Here is a 25,744-nt window from a genome sequence, read left to right as displayed (position 1 = left end):
AATCTCATTCTGTAGCAAAAACTCTTCAGTTAAAAATTCAAGACAAATTAAAAATGGAAATAAAGTCCATTCACCATATCTTCCTCTACATCAGAAACAGTATTTCAATGGCACAAAAATGAGACTGACTACTTCCCTTTATCTCTGTTCAGTGGTTTGCAGAAGAGAAATTTCCCCCAAAATTTAAAAATCTCATCAGTGCTTGAAGAGGGTCATGAAATGAGCAGGCAATCCCTTCATGTTATTCCTAATGCCATATTTGTGTTTATGGGTGTGTTGGCCTTGCTTGATGGTAGGTTCTGTTTTTGTAATTTAATTTAATTTCTTTCTTATTATAGGCATGCAGCTTGCAAATCTAATAATAAATTTTCTGTAAATATTACTTTGGGAGGCATCTGTTCCTTAAGGAAGCCTTAGAATCAGTTTTTGTTTTATTTAGAAAATATACACAATGTAAATAGACCCTGGAAGATCTTGTGCCAGGCCAAGGATGTGGTGATATGAATTTGGCTTTTCTTAACCTTGTCTCACTAGAGACAAGCTTTCTGGATACACAAAATTCACTGCAGGTGTTGTGGTTCATATCATTTGAGGTTTTCTCCTCAAGGGAAGACTACCCTTGGATGGAAAGAGATGTTCAATGACACTGAGATTTTTCTTTTTTGCTTTAGTTTTGGCCATTGAATCAACTGCACTGTTTGTACCTCAAAAGCTATAAAATGTTACATAAGCTCATTGTGTGGTGTATCCATTGTGGGCTTGTTTAAGTGGGCAGCATCCAGGGAAGGGGTAATTAGAGACACCCACTGCATACAGCCCCTGCAGTGGTAGAGGATGGATGAAATCAGATAGGTCTGAATGATGCCCATGGACATACCAGTCCCTGGGAGGCAGAGAGGTGAAAACCCCCAGTTTTGCCTAGAAACTCCCATTCAACCTTGCATTTGGCCCACCACAGAAGAGAGGCACCTGGGGATACTTTTTCTTGCACTCATCCTTTATTCAGGCTTACACAGGCTCCTTTCCTGACAAGGCCCTTCCCAAGTATTCAGGTGGTAGAGAAACAACAAAAAGATAGAGGTAAGAACATGTCTATCCCACTCATAAAAGCCCTCCTTCCTGACCTCTGGGACTGGCTGGATGCCCAGTATCCCTGGAACATGCAGCTTGACTACAGGGGTTTGCTGCAAAGCTGCATCAAAGCTGCATGAGGCTCTCAGAGGGCAATGCAAAGCTGGTCTTGTTCCCTGTCATCCACAAAGAGAAGACATGAGTACAACAACTTTACCTTGATATTTCAAAACTACAAGAGCCCCCATGATTTCTATCTTCAGCAATTTTCTGTAGATAACTTCCTATTCTCTGTGTTATAAGAATGAATATTATAAGATATAGCAAATCCAAAATTCTGAGGTCCGATTATCTCTATTTAAGAACTATTTTAGTCACTTCTGAGAAACTGGCCCAGCTTGAGTATGGGTGTTGGACAAGATCCTTCCAACTCAGCCATTACTGTGTTTCTGTGAACTCCATGCTAGTTTCTACTTCCTCTGATAAACTGTCTTTGAATTTAGTTACCCAGTGTTTAGCTCCTTATTATTCAGATACTCTGATATCATGGCTACAGTTGAGAATTCTAAGCTTTTGGTTGGTTTGGGATTTGATAAAGTGTTGTATTTTGTTTATTTTTGACCAGTGGCTTTATTCAACTTAATGTTACCAAAGATGGCAGGTGATTAAGGCCCCAGTTTGATTTGCCACCCTTATTTGTGTTATGTTTGTACTGTGCAGCACTGTAATGTCAGTGGGACATTACATTTGCATGGACTCAAGCAGGTCTCTGTGTGATTTTCTGGGTTATGACCAGAAAGTTTAAAGTTCATAAAAATTATCCCTTATTGATATTTTGCTACACCCAAAGGGTGGGAAAATAGGATGGAAAGGATTATAATTTTATGCTGATTCAAAAAATGTTATTTGGCAAAAGTGTTACTCCTTTCAACTGCAAAATCAGAACAGAGGTAACTCTGTAAGAGGGACAGAGTGAGGCTGACTGTGCAGTCAGCTCAGATATGTTAATTTGGGTTATATGAGTACAGCCAATGATGCCAGCATGAGAAAACTCCACTTAATTCTTGGCAATTGCCTGTGATTTATGGCAGAACTAGCATGATGTAGCTCTTGGAATAAACTTAATCAAACAGAACTGGGATGACATGCTGTCATACAAGAACAAATATGGCAGTGGGATAAGTAAAGAGGGGTATAATTTTATTCCTCACTTTCAAGGGTGAACATTTTAATGGAATTTCTTGTAAACAATATGAGATTTGAAGGAAGTAGCAATGGCCTAGTCTTAGGGAAAAAAAAGCAAGTCTTGAATTTTTTCACTCATTCAAATTGAGCTTGAATTGTTTTTTATAAGGGATCTTGGAACCTCACTGTCTCATCTCCATGTCCTGTGGATGGCTCGGTGTGGGCTCTCAGATTTAGATGGGATCTCTTCCTGCAGCTCTCTAAAAGTAAGTATAGATGCATCCTGCCAAATTACAGTCTCAGGATTATCTTCAGTTGATATTTTTTACTTTTAGTCTTCATTCTCCTCACCGTTTCTGGCTGGCTTTGGCTTTATGCCTTGAATTGCATGAGTTAGTTTAAAAGATGCTACAATATAGCTTTTTAAAATGAAGTGTAACATTCAGGTCTGATCTTGAGTATACCTAAAGCAGTATATGGCTAAATTTGCACTTGTTTAAGGCTGCAACAACTACACTTTATAAAATGTTCACTACCTTGCACAGTTTCATCCTGTGACATTTAGTATTTCAAATATTAGAAAACATTTTGCAAAGCTTTGGTGTTACTTGTGCAAGCCCATGGTTTACATGTTTATTCTGTTTACTTCTGCTGAGGAACTCTACATTGCTTATAACAATATCTCTGACCTGAGCCAGCTGACCTGGCTGGATCACCTTGAGGTTTTGGACCTGGAAGGGAACAATATTGAGGACATCAACCAGCTGCAGTTCCTACGACTTTGTTGCAAACTAAGCCACCTGACAGTGGAGGGCAACCTTATTTGCCTGAAGCCAACTGCAGACTCTGCAGAGGTGAGGACTTGGTTTGTACCAAACCAATATGGTTGGAAACCATATTGTGTTTTTTGTCAGTGCTTTTTAACCATGAGTTGGAAATGAGAAATGTTTCTGCATCTTCCTATTGCATCATTCTAAATGATGACATGGGATGCATTTCCCATTTTTGACTTCTGTTGATTTTGTGGTCTCATCAGTATGGTCTCCAAGAATACCACAAGTGAAATATGAGACTGCTAGTAAAGACTCGGGCCTGTTTCCCAGCAATAGGAGAAAAACTTCTCTTGGAGTCTGAGCACTGGAGCAGGTATCCCAGAGAGGCTGTGGAGTCTCCTCCCCTGGAGAGTCTCAAAGCCCATCTGGATGTGACCCTATTCAACCTGCTCCAGGTGAACCTGCTTTAGCAGAGGGGCTGGACTAGGTGATCTTAAGAAGTCATTTCCAACCTGAACCATTTTGTGATTCTGTGGTGAGATACCTGTTTTTGAGGGTTTTGCATTTCTTTTGGAGGCTCCCCAGTCCAAAGCAAGCCTTCCAACACCACCATGCTCAGAAGTTAAGCCCTCAGAAAAAGAGTGCTTGAAGTAACTAGGAAAAGCTATAATGTTGGAACTACTTGCTACCCTTTCCCAGAAAGGTTAAAATCAAAAGACCAAAAAGACTTTCAGAAAAAGCTGAAGGTACAAAATACAGTGATTCACTTCTTGCATACTAAAATTATATAATAATTTCTGCTGAGGTATTTTGTTGAAGGCATGAAAAAGCCTCTGTGTCACAAAGATGAGAACACAGTAATACACGATCTGATTCGGGTTTCAGGGCACTCAACAAGCAAAGCAAGGGAGACCTAATTCTATGTGAACTGCCTCAGAGCTGTATTACTCTCTTTCACTTTCTCCTGCTTCATGAAAAAGCATTGTTGGGATATTAAAACACCAACATATTGTCATCTAGGTCTTTTGGAAGGCCTGTGGACACGCCCAGAGTTATGTAAAACACAGGTGTCACTAAGGATGGTGCAAATCCCAACAGCTGATAATGGAGGTCCAAAATCAGAGCTGATGCTGTTATCCCACAGTGACATATTCCATAGCTTTCCTGTGTATTCTAAAGAAGTCATGCTGATGCTGTTAATGTGTCTAAAAGGTTGGGTTTCATATTTTTCCTGGACTTAGACTTGAAAACAGGTGCTAACACTAAAACTTAATCATGCAATAGGCATATATTTTAAATCTTGGCACTTCTTAAATAAAATGAGTTAATAGCATTTTTCATATGCAATTGTTGGCTTGATCTTATTGTTCAGTAAAAGGGGCCATGGAAGGTAGCTCTCTAGCTATCATAATTTTCCTCCCTGGAATTGAAAAGAAAATATTATATACTTGCCTTTCTAGTTTGAACTGGTGGAATTATCCATAAGGGACCACATTGTAACTGCTTGTAACCAAAATTATTTCTCCATTTTGGAACATTTCTCCCTTATGGAAGATGCAATCATGAGAGGAAAAACATATTCCTGCAGTAAGGAAACACTGCCTGCTTATGATGGACAAGGCATGCCTGCTTACTCTTTCTACTCCCATGGAGATAAATACAGCTACTGACACTTCCTATCATAGCTTCCTACTGTGGAAATGCTGCAGTGTATCCTAACTACACAGAAGGTCTGATTCCATTTCCTTGTTGTTTCTGCTCACTGAAAGTGGGATTTTTGGAGGATTTGGCACCTTCAGTCCTTAAGTGTACTTGTAATGGAGAAATGTCAGATTTCCCTTGGCTTGTTCAGGTGAGGAAATGAGTCCTGTGTTGTCCCACAATGGAAGTACAAAGAGCAGTAGTATGTGGTGGTGTACCCTCCTGCTCTTCTCCATGCAGAATGGTTGTCTCTACTCCTGTGCAAGTAGGTGCTAAGATCTGATTAGTGAGAGATGCCTCTGCCCCAGTTATGGTGCAAACCTTATGCCAAAGTCAGTGATACAGATTTTGTTTAACAGCAAATGTGAGGTAGAGAAATAAAAAGAAATAGAAAAGAGAGGAGAGAGAAGAATATTGTTACCACCCAGTGGCATCCCTGCTGATCATTCTTCATTCTGGACTTCTTGGTGATAGGGTCCCAAAGTCTTTGAAAACTTTTCATGCTTTATATATTTTAGCAAACAAAGGAATTAATGCTCATTGGCTACAAAGTTCTTTTATGCTATAAGTTAAATTATTATCTCTTGCCTCTAATGCTAATTAGTCCACATGCTCAGTCTTTTCTTTTGAGCTAGTGATCACGGTCTTTCTCTGTCAAAATTGTCTCTTACCCAGTGGAAACTGATTTCAGCAGAGTTGCTGATTTGTCTTTCCTTGTGACCTGTAAATTCTGCATTTTTTTATTTCCATTATCAGTGATACATTCTTTTTCCCGGCTTTGTTAACCTCCCCTTAAGTCTGAAATAACACCTGGACAATAGTGCCACCTTTATCTTATCTACAGTCCAGGCTCCAGGTATCCACAGAGAAATATCTGGGGAGGTTTCAGTGGTCACAGATGTGAATTTGTCTGGGAGTCACTCAGTGGTGTATTTTACACTGAGTTGTATCAGAGGCAGACTGTGAGTTCCCTGTGGTCTCCACCCAGTGTCTGTGTTTGCTCTCACGTGGTTACAAAGTGGGGCCTGCCCTTGGCTGCTGAGAGCTTCTCTGTGGACTTTGTTGCTTTCTTGATTTCAATGGATGTTTGCATTTTTTTGGTGTATAGAAAAGCCATATAGAAAAGAGTAGATGTGGGCTTACTTTGGTGTGCTCTAATTCCTCAAGCTCCTTCTTGTAGTCTGGCCCTTGCCAAAGGTCTGTAAAAGCTCTCCTATTTATTTGCTTTTAATCTACAGAATGGTCCAGCTAAATTTACTGCTCTTTCTTCAGATGGCCTGTTTGCTCCCTGTAATTTGATTTTCAGATGAGCTCATCTTCCCCTGTTATCTAAACCAAGAGCAACAACTTGATGATAAATTCTGCAGCCTCTCATGCTGTAATGTAACATGAGTATAACATGATTCTTCTCTCCAACAGAGAAGAATATAGCTGAGAATTGGCTGTAGCTGAGAATGGTTGACTCATTTTTCTAAATTAAGATTAAAGAGTTTGAGAAAAGTAGTGTCTGCCTCTTAACAGCAACTAACACATTTTGTTTGGTGAGTTCCCTCTTCCAACGTCATTACTGCATTGTGCAGAGGGAGGGAGCATCCAGCCAGCCAGACCCCACAAAAAGATTTCTGTTTGTGACCATTCTATATTGAATGAGGACTTGGCTTTGTGAGAGTTTCTAATATTTCATGTGATATCCTGAAAAGCAAAATATTTGCTTTTTGTATTCTGTATTCTGTATTCTGCCACTATCAGTGCACTCTTGCTTTATGCATTTTTTTAAAAACACAATCCATGGAAGTGCTCTTTCTTTCTCCATCAGCAGGTGTAGCAACACTCATAACATTTTTCAAGTCTATCACCTGAGTATTGATGCAAACACCAGAGAATCACAAAAGCAGGGAGACAGATTGACTGAATGCTTAGGGTACCTAGGCTTTCCATGGGCATCAGTGGCCTTCTATGCTTTTGCACATCATGCATAATATAACAAAGGGCAAAGTCATCAGTGGGTAAACAACAAAGGAACCTTTGGGTGAAGGCTATGTCTTTGCAGTCCTCAGGATATTTTCATGATCAATTCAAGTAGAGCTTATATGAGGAGCATTTGAAATTATATGGAATTCATACAAATTGAACAGTACTGTGCCAGAGTCCACAGACTGTTAAATAAACTGACCACTTTCTCAATTTCTCCAGGACCCAGATTATAATTACAGAGCAGAAGTAAAAAAACTCATTCCCCACTTGAAGTATTTGGACAGAATACGAGCAAGCCAGACTGCTCTCCCTCCTTCCAAGAAGATGCATGAGGATTCTCTAATCATCAAGGAATCCATCAAGGATGGTGGTTTAGCCAAAGACATTTCATGGTTAGGTATGACAGGTTTCCTGTTGGGGTTCATTTTTCAAATTATGATGTGTAATAAAAGAAAGATGAAGTGCAAGCTGACCTCTTTAAAGTTAATATTCACTCATAGTGAAGGGACAAAGGATGTTGTCGTCTTCGCCTGGGAAGTAAGAAAGCTGGAGTTCAGCAGATAACAGTACAGATTTAAATGAAAGTTGTCCTAAGCTGTGCATCAAGATCAAAAAATGCAGACAACTTCTAGAGCATCAAGCAAATACAGCAGTAGCTGGGAGCCTGTACTTAGGGCTTGTATTGCATGATGGGAAGAAGCAAAGCTTGGAAAGGAATGTTTCAACAACAGCTGTTCACAGCTCTTTCCATGGTAACAGTTGTGTAGCATGGATGTAGTAGGATTTCCTATTCCAGTTTAATAACAGGAAAGGCTATCTGGTTACAACCCTTCAGTGGTAGCAACATCCCAGGAAAATTGCATGGTCTTATAAGAAACCTGTTCCACTTTCTTTGTTATTATGATTAAGTTCATTGCAGTCATTTGTAGAGAAGAAATGGTTTGAAAGTAAATCTGTTGTCCCCTTCCTGCAGCCTTGATAATAGTTCAGATGTCCATGCTTTTATGTGTCATGCTACATGCACTTTACCACATACTATTAAATATTGCAAAGTATTTCCTATAACTGCTCATGTTGCTTCCCATTAATGTGGGCAATGCAGTTAGCTTCCCAGCCCCCTCCCCAGGTTGTGGTTTGCCTGCCAACTGTAGCCCATTAAAAATTTAGTCTGTTTTGGAATAAGTACATACATTTGTCATTTATTGAATCCCTATGGGTCCAAATCATTAGTTGTAATAGTAGTCATGGTAGGGAAAAAATCCATTAAAATCTGATCCTTCAGTGATCGTGCTTTGGCATTGTTACCTGAGGTTCAGAAAACTAGTTAACAAAGTTTGCTGACAAAAGCAGTAGGGGCAGAGCACAAAATTGTGAATTCATGTAATTTCCTGGTGTAACCACACTTTTATTCTTGCTGGCAGCTCTAAACCAGTAAGTTCATATGGTCACATTCAGGCATCCCAGTACTTTTTTCTTCCCAGTAGCAGTGTTGGTTTGGGTACTTTTCACATGGTGTGTATTTCATGGGTTCATATTAACAGCTGTGCCCAAGATATATTAAAGGCCCCTATCACTCAACTCTTAAGGAAATGGTCATATTTTCACAGAGGTGATGCCTCACTTTGGAGCCCGTAGATGCTCAACACTTCAAAAAGGACATTATTCATCTGGGCACTGAAATGAAATTCTCTCTCCCATGGGCTGTTGGCTGCCTATGCTGCTCTTTGTGCTCCCAGGACAGCCAGCAGTTGAGCAGATAAGAGGACAAGGCTCTGTCTGCCTTTGCTAGCTTTTGTATAAACCTTAGTGTCCTGTATCATTACAAAAACGGTTTTCACCTTTCCTTCTGTGGTAGACAACTATCTGTCTCTGAGGCAATACTGGAGAAATCTATCACTTCCATTTCCAGATTTCTGTAACCCCTGGTACAGTTTGCCCTGATTGACTGGTAGCTCTGGTAAGGTGTCCATCACCATATGCATTGTGCCAGGGCATTTAAGCAATGCATTTAAAGACTGAGACCTCGGCTGTGCCTGTCACAAGTCTGGAATTGTTCCCCTGTGGGCAGTTGGCAGCAAATGAGAGGCAGCTTACAGTTATCCTGGGCATGCAGGCAGGGAAAGTAGCAGAGTCCTGGATGCATCTAGGCTCACCTATGGGGCAACCAGAGGTAGGTGGTGAGCACAGAGCAGTTCCTAATCCATAACACCAGCAGTCTGTCTCTGGTGCCCAGCAGCAGCAGAAGGATAGGAAGGAATATCAGTTTAGTTAGGGATCCCCAGATTCTGACACGACTGTGCAGCACTGGAAGACCTCTGTCTCTAGGCTGGACCCATTCCAGCATGTTTCTTGTAGCTGCAGTTACGTATTTTTTTGTCCCCTATATCTCCAGATATGCAGCAGTACTCACCATATTGGCAAGGTACAGTGATGGTGTGGTTTGATGCCTTGCACAACTGTGCTTACACTAATGAAATCTCTCTTCTAGATTCGTATCTTGGGGAAGTAGCAAAGCAGTCTGGAGGCAGCCCAAAACCCCCAACAACTTCCAGACCTGGAAATGCACAGTGTTCTGCTAATGTAGGGACACGTAGTGATGCCAGCCTGTTGTCCGGTAACTGTTCTCTTCCAGATCCCACTGTTTTTCCTGATAAGCTGGTCACAGAAGATGACTCCAGTGATTTGACACATGGTAATGTATGCTTTTTAATCCTGTTCTTTCCCACACCTCCACCTCCTTCTGAATGTTATTACTGATGAGAGTCAGGGTGCTTTGAATACCACCCACCCATGCCACTGCTAATCAGATTCAGCATATGTTGTGTTCCACGAGACCCACCTGCTCTAGCATAGGCTTTCCTTTATTTCCCCTTGCAGCAGGAGGTGTGAGTCACCTGGGCTGCCCACCCCTCAACCCCCATCGTCATGCACCAAGTGCTGCTGTCCCTTTTCACAGCCCAATGCTGCAATGCTGCTGCCCGGCTGGTACTGCCTTTCAGACCTCATCAGAGCTGTCTGCTTGAGTAGCATCAGGCCACAGCCTGTTCAGCCATGGGACATGTCCAAGGTAGTCCTCTGGAGAGGTGTGGTGGTGCACATTGACTCCCCACTGGATCATGTGCTCAGACTGTGTGTACTGCAGTCTCATACTGCTGCAGCATCGCTGCTCTCAATGAGCACTTTGGTTTGGGTTTCCAGAGGCTGGTCCCTCAGCAGGAGGAGTCAGTTCCTTGACTTCACATCCTGATCTACAGGCTAGCCCAAAACATAGGTCTGCCACTGCCCTTCTTGCCCTAGTCACTTGGAAATACCACTCATCCTTCCCTGACTTCTGGGAACACCTTAACAGTGTAACTCCACCAGTCCACAAACTGCAGATTAGATAGGAAGATGGCATTTGTTTCCAGGCATTGTGGGCTGCTTTTCTCAGATGCCAGTCTCTCCTCAGTTCCCTGCCTATAGGCAGGACTCAGGGTGATAGATTAGATGAAGCAATGCAGAGTCAACAGCTGAGTGCACGTTTGGAAATGTACATGGAAACCAAGTACAGCTTGCCAGGGAATAAGGCCATAATTTTACATGCACTTTTAGGCAGCTAACACTACTGATACACTACAGTTTCACCCAATGTTCACTGCTTCTTCTGATCCTTTGCTGACTTATCTCTTGTTAACCTGATTTTGATCAAGATCCAGCTGAAAAATAATCCAGCAGAACAAACAATAAAAACCCCCAAAAATCATATTTTTTTAAATCTGAATTTGTTCCCTGATCTGACTGACCATGTGTCCACACAAATATTTGCACCAGCACAACTAAGCAGGCAGGGCAGGAGCAAAAGAAGACAGATTCTGGTGGAAGCAGAGAAATTGCCTCTTAGCAGCAGTGTCAGGCTATACCAGCTAATACTGTGAACCTACACCATGAAATATTACAACTTCCTGTCTATGGGAAATTATATTGACTGACTTCAAGGACTGCACTGTTTGTAAAATGCTGGAGTAAAACATTTTCTTTTTTCCTGTTTTTCTTAGGACTCCGTCAAGTTATATGTGGGAACCCTGCCAAGGCCCTCCACGAGAGGAGGCAAAAGCTAGGTGTATGTTTTTCTTGTGTACTTCATATTCCTGCATGGTGACCCCCATAACTCCTGGCATAAACTGAACTCCCAGTGTGGTTTGTAGCAGTTCACTCTCTTCTGTCACCCAAGAACCCCCAACATGTATTTGAGGGAGGACAGAGAGTCTCCTGCCATGATGTTGCATGTGCCCGTGTGTTAGCAGCAGTGGCCCATTAGCTGCAAGGGAACACATGAAAATCATGTATCAGCTGCTGGGGGCAGACTGCCTAACATCCTGCAATGAGCAAAGTACAAGGCAGGATTGCAAAATTTGGTAGTATTGCTACAACAGCTATTAAGAAAAATACTTTTTTCAGCAGTGTTTCTTTGATGTTGTTGTAAACAGCTTGCTAATACTGCAAGGTCATTCCTATTGACTAAACAAACACAAAGCCAAAGTTTGTTCCTCTTGGCAGTGGGGTGGTGACTCTGCCCTTGGGTCAGCCTGCTCATTTTGGCAGTAATACAGTGAGATGATACCCATGGGTGTAAAGGGGAGCAGCCTGGCTTGCCATGGTCAGCTTTTGTTGACCCTGAGGTTCAACAAGGAACAGCAGCACGCAAGTAGATTTAAACAGGCTGGGGTAAATCAGGGAGATGCACAGGACATGGACTTAATGCTGACAGCAGAGGTTAAAGAACTGCAGGGAAAAAATATGTACTGCCCTTTTCTTTCTGCTGCCACTGCCTCAGCATGGGAAGCTTTTCTGAAACAAATTTGAACATTTTAGTGAATTACTGTGTGCTAAAAACTGGGATGTGGAATCGAACTGTGGTCATAGACTGAGTGACACAGTTTCTGTGGCACTGGCCTTAATATGCATTTTGGTATAGGTGCTATAGGCTTATATCCAGTGAAATATAAATCAAGAATTTTTTAACTGCTGCTCTGGATTCCTCAGGCTGTAGCAGTAAATGACTGGGGAGTGGGACTTCTTAAAACTGAGGACTTAGAAAATTATGAGGGATGATCTCAAAACTCAGAAACAACAGTGGGCTTTGATGCATTCTAAAATCCACATCTAGAAATGGAGCTGGAAAGAGTTCCCAGGGATATCTAGGTAACTCCTGCTATTTCCACAGTCACCTGCTGTGAGCCCTTTGAAACCATCTGGTTTGAAGACAGAAAACCCTTGTGGCTCTGGAGGAGGAAGAGATCTACATCAGGAGAAGGTGTCCCCTGACCTGGGAGCACAGACAGAGCAGCACAAGGGGTGAGACCGCCGGGGAAATCTTGCCGTGCAATAAACTCTGCATTCATTTTCGCTGCAAAAATAGAACCAGTGTCTTGGCCACCTGGTGGTGGTTTCAAGGGATAGTCTGTGCCTTCCTGTGCCTGCTTTGGGCGGCAGTCACCTGGAGTGAGTCCGGGATGGCAAGGAAGAAGAATCCTCTTCCTTCTTTCTGGAGCACAGGCAGGATGGTCAAAGAAATGACTTTTCATAACTGGTGAGCCATTCTTGGCCCTGACAGTGTCTACCCTCAGACAGTAAAAGAGCTGAAAGGAGATGAGCTTTTCTGCAAGCAGCACATTGGCCTAAGCAAGCAAAAGGCCAAAAGACAAATGCCACCCTGCTGAGATCTCATAGATCTCACAGACAGGTAATGGTTATTTTGGAAGTAAAAATGGTTTTATTTCTCTGAGCTTACTTCACTGGGTAGTATTTTAAATCTGTCCCACTTCACCTGATTAACTTTAAAATGCTTGAGATAATCAGACACAGGCATCTTAGATGGCTGACCCAATTAAAATGATTTTTCATATCTCCTGGAAGGTGTGAATTAACAGTGGGTAACTAAATCCACTGCCTGGGTGTTGTCTGAGTGGCCATGCCAAGCTGCACTTGACCAGCTGCATAAACACACTCAAAAGCTAATTAAAGTGTGATACTTGATGTTGTCTAGGTGCCTGCAAACAGGTCAGCAAGAACAAACCAGCCAAGCACTGAAGGTGAATGAGGGTGAAGATAAGGATAAGGACCTCGTTGAAAGGATTTCACTTGACCCTTCTTCCCACTCCTCCTCAGGTACTGGACCTAAACCCCTGGGGAAGGGTTGGCATTGGGCAGTAACATGTGCTGTTTGTAGACAGATGCATTGGTAACCCCAGTGTTTCAGGAGATCTGGGTTCTGTGTTCCAGAGCAGCAATTGGAAAAAGCCACTGCAGAGCCAGACCCTAAGCAATCCATCCCAGTTTTTAAGCAGGACATTGTGGCCTGCTGTGTTGACCATCAGCTGATATATTTCAGTATGAGTATGTAGAATTAAGAGGAGCAAGGTGATCTTAGACTAGCTTAGCAACAAGTCTAGTATAAGGACATGTCTCTGTCTTTTACCTTGTGTCATTAATTTATGACAGTGCCAGGTGAGTCTAAAATACTGTGATTCCTACTGAGCTGTATTTGAACCCAGTTGATGTAAATAATGACTGAGCTAATGATTAAGGTTTAACTGAGCACCTGGGAATTCTGGAAAGATATGCAACCAAGAGGATGCATTCAATAAAAGGTTTAAAAATGGAACATGCTCTTCTACTCAGGAATAAAGCCAAAGTCTTCTCTGAAATTGCATTTACATGAATGAAAGCAGAATTCCCACTCTCCACTACTTTTTGAATATTGTCTTTAAAAATATTAAAAACATTAATAATGGTTATTCCAAACACATATTAAATAGAGCACCGTATATAATTACAACTTCAGTCTTTTTTCTGTTGTTAATAAAAACAACTCTTTTTTTTTCTCCATAAGTAAAAGCATGTGAGTTTTCATTTTATGTTTCTTTCAAGGGTAAAAATGGATCTACTAAAATTTAGAAAAATATACTATATTTTGAACAAAAAAAACCTGGAAAGATCATTAAGTTATTCAAAGCCTCTACATGTATTAACAGTACTAAAACCACTATCTCCCTAACAAGAATGAAAGCTGTTTGGGAAAATCTAAAGGAATGGCCTATTGTCCAGTGACCACAGAAGTCTTAGATTATGATCTCATGGTCTCTTTAGATTTAATCTGATCCTGTTCAGATTTTATATGATTTCTTTACATTGAGTATGATGGTCTCATCATCTCTGTAGATTGACAAGACAAACATCTCACAGTGTGTGGGTATCATGCCCTATAGCACTGTGAATGGTTGGATATGGATCTGTCCATTTTCTAACTAAATCTGCTGGATGATGATGGAGTAATTTGAAATCTAGAATTGTCTAAGGTGGCAGGCAGGACTGACCAGGATTCTAATTACATGCAGAAGTGTGCCCAATCCAATCTGAATTTCTCACAGAAGAACTTGTTGCTGGAAGCAATCCTTCTGACCAGAAAAGGACAAGTCGTCTGAGCAAAGCCACTCTTACATAAAAATGTTTGCAGCATCAGATCCATATAAACTGCATTTTTTGGAAGGCGTTGAATGTTATTTCAGGCTCTTGAGTCAGACATACCAGTCTCTCAGAGTGGCTGTACTTAAAAACAAATATGAAGTTTAGACATTTTAAAAGTATGTAGTATGATACATACTGTTCCATGAAAACTTTTTATCAGCTTTACCTAGGCAGTGAAATACATTCCCATTGGGATGTATTGGGAGCCACAGAGATGAACTTTCTGGGCCTAAGTTTTGGTGGCACATTCTTTAGATTATGTTCCTGCCCTGGACCCTGTACACCAGGCACTTAGGTACAGTTGGTTCTTTTCACAGACAAGAGCAATTGGATCCCTGCTATTTATAGAATGGTTGGTTCTTTCAATAGACAAGAGCAATCAGATCTCTGCTATATTTAGAATGGTTCTAAGCATGTGTGCATGCTGGTTATATTTTTAAGTCAGCAACAAGTTTTTCTTCTCTGTGCTTGGACATATTAGATGGAGAGAATTACATGGCTGAAACACAAGCAGCCAGAAAGTAGCCCTGCATGAAGTGCAGTATTTTCACCAGAAGTCAGGCACTTTCGAGATTCCATGATCTCTGCCTCTGATTTAAAAAGTGGATCCTCTCATCTGTGATTACTCCTATGCCTTGCACTTCAGATCACTGGGAGGAGTCCTGAGTATTTAGAACAAGCCAGTGCAAACACTGGTGGGGAATGATGCAGGTGTGATCCTGCCTGAGAACAGGACGGCAGGTGAGCTTGTGTGTGCCCCGTGAGCTCTGCCTATGAGCTGTTCCATGCTTGGCACAGCACCAGCAGTGCTGGCAGGGAGGCTGACAGTGAGCCCAAACCAACTGTCAGAGGAACATCAAGACACATCTGCCCACCCAGCTCCATCACACAGCATCTCCAGAGCCTTTCCCTCCCTGGGTTAGTCATTTAGCAGATGAACTAGTAAATCACTGTGCTTTCCACTCTGTTTCAGGTTTGTCACAGGCTCAGGAGGGTGCAGTGTTCTCCAACACAAAACCTTGTCTAATTCCAACCCCTCCAAAAAATCGTTCACCTGCCTCTGCAGTGGATGTTGCAGCAAGACCTTGGAAAACAAGGAACCACAGGAGCCTAAAAATACCCAGCCAAGAGGAGGATAGGCAGTGTACACAGCAATCCCGGGCAAAGGCTCATCAAGAGAATTCAGCCCAGCCTCTGGACAAAGAACCTGCTCTCCTGGGCCTGCACAGCACGCTGGCTGCCTCTGGATCCCAAGAGCAGCACCAGTCTGTGGGCAGCACCAGCCAACAAAGGCCCATTCCAGGACCAGCAGCTGTTGGGTCATCAAGGACCAGGCATGTGCATGGGAATGCATCTGGGGAAAATGGAAGGAACTTCACAACAGGGAAAAGCAGATTTCACTGTTGTCTCTGGGGTCTCCTGCTTCTTCTGTAGAAAGGATTCCTTTTATTGCTGACATTTACCTTTGGCTGTCAAAAGCTAGCAAAACATTTTCCCATGTTCCTTATAGCTTGAGTATTGTAGATTTTGTATTTTCTTGAATAATAGCCCAGAGTTCTGCTGTGTTCTTACTGCTCCATTCTCTTATTCCCCACTCAGAGCCAATGCTGTGTCTGTTGCAAAGATCTTGTGGCACTTGTTCAAAATTCTCCTCCAGTACACTCCAGGAAGGGCTCCTGACATCCCACTTGGGTTTTTTCCCTGACACAAATTCATGTTAAAATGAGCTCTGGAAAATAAAGTAGGCATTAGAGAAGTGTCACATGCACTAAAACGTGTTCATTTTGGAACCTGTTTGCTGTAAATTTAGCATCATGTTGTTGCTTCTTTGAAGAAGTACAACTGAGGACTTGTGGCATGACAGTTTGGGTTTGAATTATTGTAGTCACTCTGGAGTCAGCATAGGCAGAGAGCATGTGCCTTGTGTGGGAAGCTCCTGTGCCTGGGGCTTCTCCCAGGCCTGGCAGCTTTTGGTTCAGTTTTCAGAGCTGGTGAGGAGAATGCAGATTGTCAAATCTGGAGTGCAGTCTCACCACAGAGTTTTCCTCTTTTCTTCAGGACCATCATGGATGAGAGCCCTTCTAAAGAGATCAACCACCAGCATCCAGCTGCCTCCTCATCCACAAAAGCCTCACAGAGGTTTAGGCCAATGAATTCTGCTTGGCCCCTGACTGCCAAGTCCATTCTGCAGCCATTGGCAGGCACATCCACTGCCACAAAAACATCTCAGAACAGAAGTCTTCAGTCCTAGAAGATACCCAGCTGCCAGCATGTGTTGGAGCCATGTACACAATGCAGCCATGAAGGATCAATGCTATCTTGCAGCTTCTTCTGCAAGCTAAACAGAGCAGTTCAAACAAATAACGTGATTTGCCTCAATTCAGAATACAGCTGGACCAGAAATATTTTAAGAGCAACCACTGAACAACCAATGAGCGAACGAAATTATTAGAGAAAAATGTGGTTATTTTTGTAACCTATACACACTAAAACAGAACAAATCCTGTCATACTTCCTCTCATCCACACCATGCCCATCTGTGAGTCAGGCAGGGACACCAAACAAAGCAGAGCATGGAGCCTGCTGTCTGTGGAGTGGGCTGGAGGAGGTGACCTACTAGCAGCCAGCAGTGTGTCTTTTGCAGTCTTGGATGTTAAACATGTGAGGGCCAAAACCAAGGGCTTGAGAGGAAGTGTTGACCAGAGCAGGTTCTAATGGAGGGGTGTGTTGCCTGAGGAAGAGCCTGGGAAGGCTGGATGGTTTCAGAGTTTATGCCCCCACAGGAGCTCACCCTCTTCACAGGCATTGCAGGTTCTTGGGATGCATTGCTATGGGAGCAAATGCTGAACAAGTGGCTTATCCCAATATTAACGTTTGTTTGCTCCATAGCTACTTGGAAGGATTTGTCTCACTTCCTCTGAATAGAATTTCTCTAGCAGAGCTGATTTCTGTCACCAGGTGTCAGAGCAACCTCTGCATGTGCCTTTCATCTCCATCCCATTTCTAGCATTTTCAGATGAAATAAACTTTCCAGTTTGTTATAATTGGATAATATTAAGTGATGGAGCAAACCAGGAAAGTAAGGGAACAATACCTTTTTTTTTTCAATAGGGCATTTGCTTCATGGCTAAGATCCAAAACATCTCCTTTAGTGACTGCAGTCTGTGAGATGCTGTTCCAAATGACTGTGTCTTACAACTTTATTGATGTTGCAGTCTGAAACCAAGAGTCATCACATTTTTTTTCCAATTTAAATTACTATGTTAGATTACATTTTTTAAATCAGTTTATAAAACAGTAATTACACGATGAGTTAATGAATTGGTTTATGCTTCCTTTCTGCCAGCCATCTTAACTTAGAGAAGCAGAATAATAGACAAAGCCCTAAAACTTCCTTTTGTTGTGATGCTCCTTGCACCACTTTATCTTAGAAAACAGTCTGGAGCTTGGAGCAAGTTTGCCCAGTTTTGGTGTGACCTTGCAGAAATCTAACAAAACTCATTTAAAACTATGTGATATATGATTTTATGCAGTGCTATGGATGCAGTCAGGATTTCACCCAGCAACAGTGCCTGTGTCCTTAAACAGGCTCCTAAATTTGACATTTTGCCAGTGTCATTGACTATACCATCACACACACAAAAAAACCTGGCCCTGTAAAAGAAAGAAGACACTGACAGCACTGACCCTTCTCTGTATCCAGGGTCATACCAGGGGGTGATGTCTTCTCCAGATATTCAGAGCCTCCTTCTCAGTTGACAGCTTTCATTTCAAAGGGGTGGAGGGGAAGAAAAAAAGGTCAGTGGGTGTGTGAACTGGTCTGGACATGAGCATCTGAAGAGACAAAACTCTTGGTACAGATCTGGAAAGTCTCTCCAAAATGTGGTGTCATCTCTCAGCAAACTCCACTTGGCTCTTTATGTGCACAGAGCAAGAAGCTTTGAGCTGGCAGAGAGGATGTGGAGAAATGGTCAGAAAAAAACAGCTCTGCCCTGGTGTGTGGGGAATCAGTGCCTGAGGGCTTCAACAAAATCATTTAACTCAGGGTTTCCTGCTGTACCTTGCCATCAGGAACCCCAGTGGTAACTCTCAGGGCTGCAGGCTGTGTGTGACCTTCAGAACAGCCTCCCCACCCCTCATTAAGCAGCCCTGCCCCACTGGTGGCCTAACCAAGAGAGCCACATGCTGCTGTGGTGTGTTCACAGGGGCAGGAGCACATGTCCAGTCTGCCTACTGACCACTGCAGCAGCTGGTGGCCCTTCACCTCCTCAGGTGTGTACCATAGGGATGGACAGGCTGGGTGCCATCTGCTCTTGTGTCTGTGGGGATCTGAGTGGCCAGCCTGTCATGCATGGAACAGCAGAGAGGCTTGCTTAGAGAGCAAGTTTGTAATCACAGCCCAGTCTGATGGGGAAGAAGGATTGGTAGACTCTTTTTTCTCTGCCAGCAGTGAGTGCACCAGGTTTCCCTGCTGCCGTGCTGTTGTCTGTTAAGAGTTTCCAGGACAAGGAAATTAAACAAAGCCACTGCTATCTGGGCAGCTATAACAGATCCACAGGGAAAATTATTGCCCTGGCTTAGCCGCTGCTTGTTCATCTTCCACCTTTTACATCTAGAAAATGGAAAAGCCAGCCAGGTTTTTAATAGGCTAATTAGGAAATGTAAGGCATGATGGGCTGTTTGTGAATTCAGTTCTCTTGGCCCAAAAGGGAAAATGGGTAGTTTCATTCTATGGGCTTTTTGTCACTGTTTCCTCTGTTAAAATCTTGCATTGGTCCCTTGAATATAGACAAAGTCCTTTAATGAATGAGCTTATTCCCATCCCTGCCTCTGCAGACTCTTAATATTTGTCTTAGTAGGATCCTTGCTTCCAGTTGGATGTGACCAGTTTCAGATGTACATTACCAGAGCCCATCCCCTCATTCTTGTAATGGGCCAGGAGCTGCTGATGCCTTTAAGTATCTCACTGCCTTAATGGGATTTGCTGCTGGCTGCCAAATTGATATCTAGTGTGTAAGCTGGAGAGAGGGACAAGAACTGCTCCCCTCACCTATTAATAAATCAGCACTGCAGGGAAGAGTTTTCTGCTGGGAGCCAAGTCTCACCACTACATGCTGCTAAGGGAGGGGGTGGTTAGCTGGGAACTGCTACCCTGCAGGAAGCTGGGCTCAGAACAAAGGGATTTGGCTGAAAGTGACAATGCTACAGCATTAGCAGAAGCATGATCCATCCAGGAGGCCTCTCAGCATCAATTAGCTGGTGCCCCCTGAACAGCCCTGCTGGAGTGACTGGTGGTGCCCTGCATACTGAAAGGCTCCACTCAGCTGGAACTTGAAAAAACACATGGGGGAAAGAAGTAGGGAGCTGTGTGTCTGCCAGTTATTTCAGTGACTAAGAATCATCCCTGCCCCTGCAGGGAAGCGTGTCTGGGATAGCATCCCATTTAGACAAATGGGCCCTGACAAGCAAAGGTGGCTCCTGCTCAGACTTGGATTGGGTTCTGCACCTCCCAGCCCCACAGAGCCCAGCCCATTGTGAACACCTTAGCATCCCATTTAGGAGCAGGCCAAAGGGGATGCTCACCCTGTCCTGTGTCCCCATGGCAGCTGTGTGCACAGCCCCAGGGCTCATGGCTGTTGTGCTTGTTTCCAAGGCCATTACTCTCATTGAAGGCCTGGGATTGCTTTGCACTTGGAACAAATTAATCTTCATTAAAGGATGAATAGAAGGTGTTTTCTTTGGCTGTCAAGGAGGAGAAAACACAGGAGATGTTCAGGAAGGAAAGCATCATATATGTCCTTCCTCAAATACACACATATGACAAGCCAACTGGGGATCATTTCCTAAACAGTTCCTTGGCTTGTTCAGGGCCCAGCAGGCTTGGGCTCCTTGCCATGGGCGGTATCTGCACTCACAGTAGAGCTCAGGTGCTTCTAGGGTATGAAGAGTCAGGTGGCTCGTGCTCCAGTAGTGCCAGTCTTTCCACTGATAAAATAGGATTTGTGATGGCTTAGATGTCTGCTTGGTACCATTTGTTGCCAGGTGAGATGAATCCTGCCCTGCAATGGCTTTCTCATTACACCAGAAAATCCTGGCTGTGTTTTTATTGTGTTTTGTTCCTTTTGCTCCTCTAAAATTACCCCAGGACATACTGGAAATGTCCTGGCTGAGACAAAGGATCAACCCTGGAGGGTGGAGACAGGAGTGTGAGCACGGGGGCAGCATATCTCAGTGCATGTGGCTCTTTGAGCCAGTCTGGGGAGGTTCTGAATCTTCCAGAGAGGCACAGGTAGGGCACGACAGCTGCAGGAGACCAAGGAGGGCTTGTCCTGGACAGAATTCAAGGTGCCAGAGCAGACCCTGAGCTGGTGGAGAGCTGGCCTAGTGCAGGTGCATTTGGGAGGGCAGATCCCCATCCCTAGAAGAGGGGGATGTCTGTCCTCAAAGAGGAGGATTATGGCTGTGCTTTTGGAAACCAGTTCAGCCAGCTGGGAGGTGACCCAGCTGATGGAGATCCTACCCTGGAGGTCTCTTGCTGTCACCAGAAATAAAACAGCCTTTCAGTGACAGCCTTCATCCAGCCTTAAGGGCACTGCAGTAATTTCTAATTTCTGTCCTGGTTTCCTACAGCCCAAGGAGAAATTATGTGATCTGAGAGGAGGCATAGCATGGTCTTACACAGGCAACAAGTGCAGGGGCTCACTCTGACCCATCCCTCAACAAGGCATAAACCTCATGGCTGTGCATCCCCAGCTGGAATTCAGAGTGATCATGCTAAAATTAAGGTACTAATTGAGATAATTTTTTAAGCTGCCAAGAGACAATGGCCTTGCAACAGGATCCTCCTGCATGGCACTGTGTTAACCAGAAAAAGAAAATGTCAGGTTACTGGGTAGAGAGTTGTAGTGTCATTTATAGATATAAAACCTGTGCCTGAGGAGCAGAGGGAGTGCAAATGCAACCAGGCAAGCGCCGCCTTTGCTGGGTTTGGAGAGCAAGAGGAATGCCTCGGAATGGACACTAGAGGGAAGAAGAGAATCTCACAAGTGCAACTTTCAAAAGCCAAAAGACTCAGAAACCAAACTCAAGCAGCTCCAGGGTGTTCAGGAGGCGTTTGGCACTCAGTGGGCTCAACATTTTCTTTTTACCTACCCAGCATCCAGTGTGCTGGCCTCGTGTGGTGCCCCAAATGCATTATGCTGGTAGTGGCTTGCTATATCACACCACTTTGATGTATTTGGAAATATTTTCTTAGGAAACCTGCAATGCCCACGAAGAGTAGTGGAGAACATCCCAGATCCCCTTTGGCACTGGAAAGCTAAGGTGCTTTTAGGGTGTTGTAGGGCATATCTATATGATAATGCTGTGTGCAACCCCAGCATGTCTTAAAGACGTGTTCTTTGTCACAGCCTATAGCTACAAGCTGCAAACAGGCTCAGTACCCTGCATGGCTTGTGTTCCAGGTTCTCCTCCCTTGGTGACCAGGGACCTCTCATCTCTGTAACCCAGCAGAGCCGGCAGAGCTTCCTTGGGGATGATGCTCCCCAGTGAAATTGGGCAAGTCCCTGCTGCCAGGCCTTCCAGTGTGAAACCAGCTCTCTCCCAGCCCAGCTGTGTGAAAGCTCTCTGCCACTTCTCTCCCCTTTATCCCCACCTTGTCTCTTCTGTCCTTCCCTTGCTGTGCTCCTGGCTCTTGCCCAGCTCAGCCACCACCTGCAAGCACTTGCTGGCACACCAGTGCCTCCCTGGCAGGACCTCTCTGGAGAAGTGGTGTAAGGTAGGCACTGTTTGCATTTTTTACTTTTATTGTCTCTTCTGTGGCTCCATCTGCAGGAATCTTGGCCCTCTTCCTGATGTCAGGATAGCACTGGAAGACCCTGGCAGGTCACAGGGGTGGTTCCAAGGCCTCACCATCTGCCACCACCCAGCCCATGACAGCCATTTCTGTCCCAGCCCTTTCCCCATGTGGAAGCTGGCAAAAATCAACGCCCACATTCTTACTGCTGCCTTGTGGGCAGGGTCAGACCCTTCTTCCCCAAAAGGGAGCACCAGCCCAGTCCTTTCTCCATCCCTGGGCCACTTGGCTGCTGCAGGCTCCTGCCACTTTCATCAGCCACACCCCAGGGGACACTTAGAGCCATGATGGGGACCTGAAGGTGAGTACCACAGCACCTGCTCTCCTCTCCAGCCAAAACACATCAGCCCTGGCCATGCTGCCTGTAGGGACAGTGCTGAGCATGTGCTGCCATGCTGGTTGTGCTCTGGACCCATCAAAGCTGCCCTGAGCAGGGCTGTGCTGGGCACATGCTGACCGAGGGCACGGGCAAATGTGGCTGTACCGTCTGACACACAGAGATGTCAGGTTCAGGGGAGAAGGAAGAGGTGAAACTGCTGTGGGAGGAAGCAGTGGGAGCCTTTGGGAGGCCTGTCCCAGCAGGAAGGCACTTGGCTAGCAGAGGAGGAACCACACTCTAGCGGGCAGCACAGGGGAGATGGACACACCAGCAGCTGGATCAGGCTGGGAGCACCAGCAGTCCTGCCACTGGAGGAGAGCCTTGTGCTGCTGGATCAGAGGTAGAGGCAGCAACCAGCCAGGGGTGATGGATCTCCTTCCAGCCCCCTTGGGAGTGGAGGGGTTGGAGCAGATCATGGTGTGCCCAGACCACCCAAACCACTGCTACATCTTACCAGGGCAAGCACCTTCCAGGGTCTGGGTAAATGAAAAATGCTGCACACCAGGAACAACAGTCAGCATCAGGACAGGTCGCCTTGCCCAGGAGAAGGGGATTTCCTGGGATTAGTCACCAAATCTTCCCTCTTCAGAAGCTCAGCCCCAAAACCTGCTAGGATCCTCCAAGGAATGTTTCCTGTCACCTCCCCAGGTGGGGCTTCACAACAATAGCAAGGAATTAAAAATATTTAGAGGTCTTTTAGAGTCAAAGCAACAAATACTTTTCTTCCCTGGATGATCACTAACAAAATTAATTTTTAAATAGGAAAAAAAACATCTGAAACCCTATATTTTCCCTGATTTTTCCTATCCCTTTTATCTAGTGTCAATTTTGGTGGTTTTGAAGAAGAAAAAGAGAGGTATTACTTTTCCCTTTCAATTGTTATTGCCCAATCCTGATTTTTTTTTTATTATGTACAGTCCAGAGGAAGCAGGAATCCAAACACAAACCTGTGGATTGGATTAGTGGCACGTAAAAACAAATGAGAGGCCCTTGCTGCTGTGGGAAAAGCAATTACCTTAAGATCAAGCAACTTTGCAAGTGATGTACAGAAGAAATGGAAGAGATGGACAGGGCTGCCATGTCGTGCTGGCATTTGGGAAAGTGGCCAGAAACGCAAAAGGGAGATTGTGTGTGTTCACCTGTGTGTATGTGCTCCCTGCCAGGTGCCAAACCCTGGCAGGGATGGCTCTGGCATCACTGTCACCCTGCCCTGAGACAAGGGCAGAGGGCATGCGAGGTCGAATGAGAGCTGCAGGGTTACTTTGGGATGCAGGAGTGTTGCAGGCAGAATGGGAGTTTCAGACAAGGTCTGTCATGGAGAGCCTCCCATTGCGTCACGAGGGTCAGAAGGGATCCCCTTGATTTCTAAACTCCTCAGAGAGGAGTCTGGATCAAATCCTTGGCCAATGGTTAATGTCTAATGAATTACATAGGTGTGATTGGGCCTTTATACAACTATGTGCTACAGAATTAAGGATGGCTAACCAAATATATTTATATGAATTAAATAAGTGATTTATTTTGATTGATGATGATAATGATTAGACTAAGAAAACTTTAATCAGAATTGTTTACTACACAATACAGGTAGTTTTAACTACTAGTATAGTGGACCATTTTTATAAATATTGAAGCAATTATACTAAAATGGGAAAATAATTAAGTAGAGATTGATATTACTCATTTCAATGACCATGGGCAAATCTCTCTTGCTCAGCCTCGAGGAGTGTCTCTGCTCAAGAGAGGAATCTCCACACAGACCGAGGAAGGGAGGTGTTAGAGGACCCTGCCATGAAAAAGTGGGACTGGGTTTGTATAGTATGAAGTGATTGACTGTCAGCCATATGTTTGCAGGCCACCTGTGTTAGCTCTGCAGCCTTTAGCTCAGCACCATTAGAGAAGTCATCAGTACTAGCACTTGTTGGTTTCTTTATCAGGAGCTTTGTCTGCCACCTCCTCGCCAGTGCCAGCTTCTGTCAGGAAACATTGTTCTTCACATCCTCAGAATGTTTAACTTTGGGCTTGATGAGTCAGCCTCCTCTCAGCATTCTTCAGCACCAGAAGCAGCCTGACCCCTCCTACTCCATTTGCCACTGATAACCTGATAACCTGATAACTTCTGCAAATCGGGTAAAGTCTGAGCTGTTTTACCCCCACCTAGGCAGAGCATCCTGCTACAAGGAGGGCTTAGCCCCCAAGACCCTGATGGGGTCTGTAGATCAGCCACTGCCAATGCAGGGCCAGCGTGGAGATAGCAAAGAACTGCAAACACACTCCTCCTCCATCTGCAGCACTTGGCAGGCTTTTTGTCTCCTCCTGGATGCTTGAACCAGCACAGTCTCCCAGTGAGTCTCTGGCACAAAGACTGAGAATCCTTTCATTCTAGATCATAGAATGGTTTGTGTTGGAAGGGACTTTAAGGATCACCTAATTCCAACCCCATGCCGTGGGCAGGGATGCCCCAAGCTGTGTCCTACCCCAAGGCACATTCCCCATCTGCCCTGTCACAGCCCTTCCATGCTCTGGGTCACTGCAGACAGAGGACACCAGGCTCTGCAAATCTCAGCATTTCTGTTTCCCTCTGTCCTGAGGTGTTGGTGCAATGGGGAGCACCTCCAGGTTCAGTTGTGTGGTGGGGTCACCCCACACATGTGCAGTCAGGCAGCATTTCAGCCTCATGACGAAGGCAGCAGAAGTCATTTTCTGCTGCCCATGGAGGTGTCACCCAGGCAAGCCTTTGAGCAGCAACTCGGGTGCATGGGGCAGGGTCAGCCCTTCTGGCAGGGCCAGTGGTTTATAAAGCATCAGGCCAGATTCCTGTCTGGTGCAGAAGGGTGTTGCCTCCCTGATTTTCACCCAGGCTAGCTTATATCTGCTAGCTGCAGAGCTGGTCCTTCCATCTCCAAGCACAGTGCCTGTCTTGGCAAGGATCCTGGGGTGCTGGCAGGGTTTGGCTGGTTTATTTAACGGGTGCTGGGGCTGTTGGCTGCCACATGCAATTCACTCCTGTTCTGGATCACAGAATTTGAACCATCTCCTGTTTCCAAAGCTTCTGTCACAGCTTTGTCTGCAGTTCATTGCCATTCAGCAGCTGCCTGTGCTGCATGTCCAAGTGGGCTACCAGAGCTTAAGAGCATCTCCCAGGCTCCCATGAGACCAGCAGGTGCTCAGCACCTATCTGTATCCGTGTCCTGCTGACCTCTGCTCCAAGCTCATGGCTTAAGTCTGGGAGTGGTGTGCTTTGGTCCTGACACACCTGCCCAGTGTGTCCAGGGCTCCCCATCTCCTGCTTGAATGTAT

General features: G+C 44.5%; 1 protein-coding gene across 4 annotated transcripts in view; it reads left to right on the top strand.

Moving 5' to 3' along the window:
- LRRC56 (leucine rich repeat containing 56) overlaps positions 1 to 19,030 on the top strand; it is a 77,768-nt gene extending 58,738 nt beyond the window's left edge. For 2 of the 4 annotated variants that reach the window (XM_056491977.1, XM_056491976.1), the window contains exons 6-14: positions 2,426 to 2,522; positions 2,913 to 3,110; positions 6,924 to 7,101; positions 9,193 to 9,396; positions 10,739 to 10,803; positions 11,908 to 12,038; positions 12,730 to 12,851; positions 15,184 to 15,544; positions 16,269 to 18,675. In XM_056491977.1, the coding sequence (XP_056347952.1) occupies positions 2,426 to 2,522; positions 2,913 to 3,110; positions 6,924 to 7,101; positions 9,193 to 9,396; positions 10,739 to 10,803; positions 11,908 to 12,038; positions 12,730 to 12,851; positions 15,184 to 15,544; positions 16,269 to 16,461 (1,549 nt within the window). In that variant the 3' untranslated portion in view covers positions 16,462 to 18,675. Of the gene's footprint in view, positions 1 to 2,425; positions 2,523 to 2,912; positions 3,111 to 6,923; positions 7,102 to 9,192; positions 9,397 to 10,738; positions 10,804 to 11,907; positions 12,039 to 12,729; positions 12,852 to 15,183; positions 15,545 to 16,268 lie in introns of all 4 variants that reach the window. The other 2 variants (XM_056491978.1, XM_056491979.1) reach the window with 2 other exon arrangements.
- The last annotated feature ends 6,714 nt before the right edge of the window (positions 19,031 to 25,744 follow it).

This window comes from Oenanthe melanoleuca, chromosome 5, assembly GCF_029582105.1.
Source record: "Oenanthe melanoleuca isolate GR-GAL-2019-014 chromosome 5, OMel1.0, whole genome shotgun sequence".
Taxonomy (NCBI): Eukaryota; Metazoa; Chordata; class Aves; order Passeriformes; family Muscicapidae; genus Oenanthe; species Oenanthe melanoleuca.
Note: the sequence above shows the minus strand (reverse complement) of the source record. Positions and strands in the feature narration are given on the sequence as shown.